At 31.3% G+C, this 8,518-nt stretch overlaps 1 protein-coding gene across 1 annotated transcript; it reads left to right on the forward strand.

The window, feature by feature from the left end:
• The first annotated feature begins 1,370 nt into the window (after positions 1–1,370).
• On the forward strand, positions 1,371–7,922 carry LOC115890498. Its single transcript, XM_030910746.1, has 2 exons — positions 1,371–5,191; positions 7,621–7,922. Exon 1 carries the CDS (start codon positions 1,510–1,512, stop codon positions 5,182–5,184), a length of 3,675 nt encoding a protein of 1,224 aa, XP_030766606.1. The 5' UTR covers positions 1,371–1,509; the 3' UTR covers positions 5,185–5,191; positions 7,621–7,922.
• Positions 7,923–8,518: the final 596 nt, after the last annotated feature.

Below are 8,518 nucleotides of genomic sequence, written 5' to 3' on the forward strand. Positions count from 1 at the left end.
TGGAGAATTTAGAAAGCGATTTATTTTTATCATTTCCCAACATAACGAATGCTAAAAAATATAAATTCAGTGATAACGCTATACCATCGTTGTCTAAACTTTTAAACTCAACTTTCTTAAAAAAATCATTAGAATTGGAAAAAGTCAAAGAATTGAAGTCAGTGATGGAGAAACTACAAGCGACACAAGTAATTGGAGATTTAAAGGAAATATTACAAGAAATAAAGGGCAATGTTCTTGAATTAGAAGGTTCATTAAATAACAATAAGAGCGAAAAAGGTAAATATATTTCACTTGCTAACAAAGTATTAAATGTGAAAAATAAATTTATGAATAGCAGTAGATACGACTATTTAAAAAAAATAATTGTAAAATTTAAAAGAATTGATGTAAAAGATCAAAATTATTTTCCCGAAAGACTCAAAGTTTTTGGTGCTTCAAGAGACCTCTTTAATGAAAATTTCAGTTTTGTATTAGAGGCTGAAAAGAAACTTTTATGTTTTGATAATACTTTATCATCGGAACATCAAGCACTAGAAAATGATATATGTGCGATAAAAGATAAGAAAGAACAGTATATTTATTTCAGTGATCAAATAGTAAAGTCTAAAGATCTTTGTATCCTAAAAAGCAGCTTATATCAATTTTCCTATTTTCAGCAGAAATTTGATAATTTTGAGAAAAAAGGTTTGGGTTTGGATAGCGTCAAAGAAAAATTGTTGGATAATTTAGAAAATGATATTTCTGATCTTGTTATGTTGGAACTATTATTAAATAATGCCACACAAGAAGAATTCTTGAGAGAATTTTTGCAAAAATTTAGACTGGTAGTTTGTTACCCGGATGTAGATAGGCTAAATATTCTTATAAAGAGAGAAATGAGAAATAAGTATTCTTTTATAAATACTGATTTGATAACAGATTCTTTTCAGAAAGAGATGCTCGATTGGTTCAAGGATTATAAGGAAGGTCGAAGTGAATATTTATCTAAAAACAGAGGTGTCGAATTTTTCCAATTCATTAATCGGAAAATCAACTCCTTAATGGTTTCAGGGTTAAACAAGGTTTATCCAGGAAAGTTAAAAGAATTCAATATTTCATTTGAACATTCAATATTGACCGATTTTTTATCATCTGAAAACAAATTCGTGCATTTATCGACTAAATGCACTAGACTAAGTGCCATTAAAGTCTTACAAGGCATAACCGAATCAGGATTATATAATGAACATGACAGTTTCATATTTATTCCTTTGGAAACTCTAATCAGATCAGAAACTCGAAACCTAGTCATTGATTCTTTTGACGCAATTGAATCGCAGATCCTCTTTGTTCATCGACTGCCAATCTAATACTAATAGCAATTTTGATTTATCCTATTTAGAAGAGTTTATTGCTAATGTGCATACCATATTAGTAAACAACAAGGAAAAAAAGTTGATTTTAATAGGAAGCGAATCTGATCAGTTAGCAGACGAGTTTAAAAGTTTGAATATTTATGGAACTGAAATGCTGCAGGACGAGTCATCTTTTGATTGTTTAAGCCACGAATCTCAACGTGAACTATTAAAACAACCCGTTAGCTTTCAAGGAAAAAAGATGGCGATTAATCAACTGATCGGTTTAGAATGTGCTAGGAAAATTATTAATGAAACACGTTTAGATGATCTTATTAATGGGAAAGTGATTAGTGTGGGAGATGAAAAGGCTTTCAAGTTTGTGGATTGTGCTTTTGACTATTATGTGCCACGATCGTTGCATATGCAGAAGCTTAAAAAAAGTGTATTTGACATAAAAGAATGTCTTTTCTTTCTTACTTGCGATAGTAATAGTAGTATATACCCTTTTATCGAAAATATTCCCGCATACGAATGGATCGAAGGAACTATTTATTCTTGTGGAATCATATATACAAAACAAAGCGATGACCCTATTCAAATTTTTGATAAACTTTGTACTAGCCATCCACAATTGACAGTTCACTGGATACATCAAATTCAAAATGATTTATTTTGGAAAATGTCGACAGATGATTTTTATGAAATGCAAAAGTGTGTACAATTGGGATATGACCTAACTGACGACCAATTATTTACAGAAGAAATTTTTGTTAAGGAATTTTTAAGTACAGTTGTGGTAATTGCCAACGACCCCGGAACAGGAAAATCTACACTTTTAACAAGTATCGGTAACAGTCTGAAAACGAATCATAATAAGTGGTGGATTGCGAGAATTAACTTAAACGATTACGCATTTGAGAACGAATTACTACGTTCTGACGATCTCAGAAAATACACGAGAAATTTAAATGAAATCCATGAAAATATCAATACTCAAGAAGCCATTGATATTATATCTGAAATGATAATTCCTCGAAGTCCTTTAATATCAAATAGTGATTTTCAAAGAGATATTTTTAAGGAAGGTCTTCGAAATGGTAACGCGGAACAAATTACTCCAAAAATTGTAATTCTTTTTGATGGTTTTGATGAAATCAGTCCTCACTATAAAGAAAAAACTGCAAAGCTTATCACAGAAATTAGCAAGACAAATATTCAAAACATTTGGATTACGACTAGAATGAACGAAAAGGATTTTCTTGAACGAGCATTTTCTGCGCCGGCGTTTATGTTAAGTCCGCTTAACGAACTGCAGCAAATTAATTTATTGATGGATTTTTGGAAACTGGAAATTAAACATAAATTCGAAGAGGCTCGTGTTAAAAACACAATTGAAACAGAAATAGAAAAATACGTAACTATAATTCAAAAGAAATTATTATACAATGAACATCATGGAGATTCGTTAATTTCCATTCAGTGTGCAGATGATATATTTACTGTTTTCAACTTTATGCAGTTTGCACGTCAACTAGTGGAACAATGGAAAGTTTCACTTAAGGAATATTATATATATAGTAGAGACACAGCATTTACAAATAATCCTCTTCAACTAAGAATGTTGGCTGAAATAGTATTTAATGGGGATTTTGAATTAATCGGAAATATAAGTTTACTGGAACTATTCGACAAGTTTGTTAAAAAAAAGTTTGATGTATTTTACGATCAAAAGAGCGATTTGGGAGTATCCGTAGGCTCGATTGATATTCGTCAAGATCATCGTCCATATCTTCGAGAAAAGCATCGTTTAATTGCTTTACAACAAATATTACCGCACTATTTTAGACACAATAAAAACTTAAATTTCGAGGTAGACATTTCTACATTAGCTCGAGTTGGACTGTTAGTGAAGAACGAGGCAAGATTAATTTTCGTACATCGAAGTTTTGCAGAATATTTTGTGAGTGATTATTTAATCCATAATTTGAATATGATCGAAGTCCAAAAAATTTTGTTCGAGTATGTATTTGGCCACATAGAGTGTTTGCTCGTTTCCTTATTCCTCGATCAATGGTTTGGAAAAGAAAGGCATGAAATGATATTGCAGGAACTAGTATTTACATACAGTTATAAATTAATGTCCGTGCAAAATACGGAAATTTTTATACTAAATACATTATTAATGGCACTTAATCATTTAGCAGTACATAAATTCATTAATACCCTCAAATTTATTTTGAGGGTATTATGTCGATATCCAGCATTGTTAGGTCTCCTTTTAAACTTGGGGAAATATGAAGATTTTTTATTGTTCGAATTGGTTTTTGAACCAGTTTTAAGATATAAATCTTCAGAAAGGTCTAACATATTAAATGACATCTTGATGACTATTATTGATCAAGATGATCTTCTGCTGAAACTCTATACAACAAAATATTTGGATGGATTTATTCTTTTTGATAAAAGAATACAAGCTGATATGACTATTTTACAAGTTGCTTTACTGACTGATTCCGAAGACAATATATTTCGGCTGTTAATGAATTTTGTACGTTCTAAAATTCCCATTCTTCGAAAGATTCTTTTTCAAAATGGGATAAACGAACTAGAGACTTTATTACATTTTTGTTGTACGTATGCTTCCAGAAAACTAGAGTTAATTTTTGATTGTTTAAATTTGTCTGAAACTGTTCAAGGTACCCCGTATTTTGGTTTATTGAGTGATCTTATTTTGGCGAAGGATGCACTAGGAAGCACGGCATTGCATTGGCTGGCATATAGAGAATGTTCAGACGGTATTCCGTTTTTTCTCGCCAGCATAAGCAACTTTTCAGAGGAGGTTTTGACAGAGTTACTGCTGTCTCGGGATAAGCAGAAGTTAAGTGTTCTAGATATAGCAGTGTACAGAAACTACCCCGAAACTATAACTGTATTGCTCGATTTTTTACAGAATCGGAGAGAATTTAATGCATTGGTTTTTCAAAATGGCCTGGAAAATAATATCTTATATAAATCGATACGCCAAGATAAGACTACTAGTATGCTAGCATTGCTTGACTGGTTTGAATCAACCTGTCTTGATTCCCATGATATTTTTGTAACGGAGTTGTTATTAGAAAAACATCCCCTTGATGATAGAACGTCTATCAGTTTAGCCGCGGCTAGAAATTCTGGTTCAACTTTGTCCAGCTTACTGGAATGGATAAGTAAAATTAATGACGATCGCTATACAAAGGAATTCATACTTCAGCTGTTATTATCTCCAGATCATGACGGAAAAACTGCTTTGCATGAAGCTGTATATTGGAAATCGGAGGATGCATTAAAAGTTATTATGGAATACGCCATAAAAAACTTCGACATCGAAGCTCTAGCAAAAGTCCTGTTAGCGACAGATACATTTTATGATACACCAATTGATTTAGCTGAGAACGAAGAAACAAAAATAAATCTACGTCGTGGATATGATATGATTATTTCAACTCTACTTTCAGTATCAGGGAAGGTGAATGCATCCGATACTGCTTTTGTTTTATTTCCGGGCTACCTTAACGTTCTGGAAAACTTTGTTAAGAAACATATGGATCACGGTCAGAGAGAAGCTTTGGATTCAATTATCAAGTTAAAATCTATGTCGAATTACGACTATAAAGAAGTACAAACGTGTAAGAAAAAGCGAAGTACAAATGTGGAGCCCGGTCAGAGAGACTCTTTGGACTCAGTCAACAAAACACAAGTACAAAAGCAAACCAGCGGAATTAAACTTATAACACTTCCTAGGCCATCGCAATCGACTTCGGTCTCAGATGATGAGGCGATGGAAATTAGCGACGATGAAATATAAGAAATTAGTAGGTATTATATTATGTTTACAAACGTATATGAATATAACCTTGAACTGGATAATATGAAAAAATTCTCCAAAGTTTTAGGAATATCGCCACGGAATAAAAAAATCTCTTTTGTTCAATTTTTTTTAATTTAGAGAGTTTGAATATTTTCGCTTTTTAATATACCCCAAAAGAGGGGATGTTTATGTTGGTTAGGCAAAAATGTTTACTAAAAAAACACTGAGAAAGTAGTCGCCATGGAAGCTAAATCTAATAAGTTTTTTTTATCGTAGATAGATAAAGGAAACAAGTTTAAATTGGAATGCTCGGCTTGCCGTCAAAACTTATAATTGTTTTGGAGTGCATACGTTGTATACGCATACCGAAAAATGCGTCCATTTTCAAAGTAATTTGTGACACTATCTTGTGAGTTTAATTTAAATGTTATTTACTCAAACATGTCCTTAAATAAATTAAAGTTTCTTATCTGCAACACACTGTATTTTATTTAAACAATTAAAAGAAAATAATAATAAATTTGCATAAATAATATTTGGCGACATAATTTCGGAAAAAGCCGAACCGCTCCGAAATTATCAAAAGCTTTGGAGAGCGACAGTTGTAAGAATAGCGCCAAATAGTATTTACATTGTCACTATGGACACTTTCCAAACTAAACTTGTTTCTTTTATCTATGGTTTTTATATGTATTTTGGATTTTTTTGTTTTAGTTGTGATATTTTTAGAAGTTTATAGGCCCAATTTTTTTCCCGAATGAAAAATGTAATTAAATGTCGCCATATTTTTTTTTATTTTGGGATATGTTTTTTGCAAAATGTAGGTTTGTTCGTCTATTGCTAAACTTTCTACATTAGTGTACAGGGTGAGTCAACGATAAAGTCCATTATCTCATTTGTTTCTAAGTTTACAAAAAAAAATTAAATATAAAAGTTTTAGGAAAGGTTAAGATACACATTTTAAAATTATTATAGAGTGTACAAGGTGCTTAAAAAAGTGTGGCGGATATACAGGGTGTTTCAAAACAAATGCGAAAAACTTCAGGGGGCGATTCCTTGTTCAAAATAAAGGGTAGTTTGCTTTATAAACGTTGGGTCAAAAGTCAACCATTAGGGAGATATCACGGTACAAAGATGGCGGAAAAATAATGTTTTTATTTTTTATCTTGAAAACGAAAAGAGATAGACTAATAAAATTTTATGGAAGCATTACTGTTATGAAACACACTTTCTGGTAATTTTTTCACTTTTTTAAAATGAGTGGAAGGGGTTGAAATAAACTACCCCTATCATTCTTGTTAACGAAATTTAAAGAAAAATCTTATCAAACACATACAAAAAAATTAATTTGGATAGTTTAGCTTGTTTAGAAACTTTTTTATCTCTTGTATTTTTTTGATAAAACTCACCGTTTTGAAATTAAAAAATAAAATGTAAAGCATTACATGCCAGGACAAAAAACATTTTCTGATAAAGAATCTGGTGGGCTGCTGTAATTTTTTTAGGAAAAAATCTAGTCGGCCGCTGTTACTTTTTAGGATGTTCCTAATATTATTTTATTTGACATTACTCTACTGCAATACGTTATTATCTAGATGATTATTATTATCGTTATTATCATAGATTCTTAATCTAAAATGTTCTTCTTTGTCCTGACATGTAATGCTTTACATTTTATTTTTTAATTTCAAATCGGTGAGTTTTATCAAAAGAACACAAGAGATAAAAAAGTTTCTAAACAAACTAAACTATCCAAATTAAAGCATTTGCATGTGTTTGATAAGATTTTTCTTTAAATTTCGTTAACAAGAATGATAGGGGTAATTTATTTCAACCCCTTCCACTCATTTTAAAAAAGTAAAAAAAAATACCAGAAAGTGTGTTTTCATAACAGTAATGCTTCCATAAAATTTCATTAGTCTATCTCTTTTTGTTTTCAAGATAAAACATAAAAACATTATTTTTCCACCATTTTTGTACCGCGATATCTCCCTAATGGTTGACTTTTGACCCAACGTTTATAAAGCAAACTACCCTTTATTTAGAACAAGGAATCACCCCCTAAAGTTTTTCGCATTTGTTTTGAAACACCCTGTATATATGTAGTGTAATTGTATTAAAAATATGGGTAAAAATAGAAAAAAAAACTTTTTTTTGCCCATCTTAATAGCTTACCATACCTATTGGTATGGTCGGCTAAAAATTGGAAAAATTCCTTTACTTTGAATTACGGGAGCGGTGAAAACTACCTCCATCCCTACATAAATTTTAGTATAAATATTTCATATACTCAACCGACGACCGACTTTTTCTTCGTAAAATGGTCCTTCTAGTATTTACTACATTTTTTGTGTCTTGAAAAAAAAACGCCACCGCGATTTCAATTTAAATTTCCATTTTGACTATTATTGAGACATATTTCTTTTCTTTTAGATAACAATAGATCGTATGGTTCTGCCACTGGTTCTGCCTAAACTAATAAATATCTATCGTGCTGCATTCGTGAACTCTCAGATCTTGTATGGAGTCCAGTTCTGGAGTGTTCCGCCTTTTGCTGACAGTGTTTTCATATTTCAAAAACGCATATTAAAAAGGGCAAATGTTTAAAAATTAGTTAAAAATGTTTTTTTTATGAAACCTGTTTTGCAGTCGAGTTTATTAACGAGTTTATTAAATAGGCAACTTTTTTATACAGGGTGAGTTTCCTACGATGTTCTCTATGGGTATCTCGGAAACTACTGGAGATAGAGAGTCGGTTAAATGGGGAAAGAATTGCAGTTTTGTGTGGTCATAAATATGCGCCTTTCAGATTTTTGAAAAAGTTCATGGCTTACTAGATATTTCGAAAAAAACAAATTTCGGCTTTTTCAAAAATTGTCCGTAATTCCATTAAGCTATTTTAGACAAAACGTTTTCAGATAAAACTTGTAGATAATCACATCCTTAATGAGACTGTGTCCTCCGTTTTTTTCTAAAGCCTGTCATTTTTGACATATGACACAAACGTAGGTTTTTTTTAAATGGAAACCATAGTTGGCCATGGCTTCATAAAAAGCGCCATTTTTTAAGCTTTTTAGTGATATAAGCTATAATATCTTGTCTTCGAAAAATTACTGAGTTATAGCAAATTTTTATCATTTTTAAACAAATTCACTTAGTTAGCCATGGAAACAAGTTCAATCGCCGTTGCTCTCAGAAATGTGAAGCTGTCACATCCAAACTTTGTAAATGAAAATAAACAAAAATTGTAAATATGAATTTTTCAAATGAAGAAAGAATGAATAGAGTGGTTCCAACATGACTTTCATTATGACACACCACCCCCCACCCC

Source organism: Sitophilus oryzae, unplaced genomic scaffold, assembly GCF_002938485.1.
Source record: "Sitophilus oryzae breed Bouriz unplaced genomic scaffold, Soryzae_2.0 scaffold_87_pilon_pilon, whole genome shotgun sequence".
Classification (NCBI taxonomy): Eukaryota; Metazoa; Arthropoda; class Insecta; order Coleoptera; family Curculionidae; genus Sitophilus; species Sitophilus oryzae.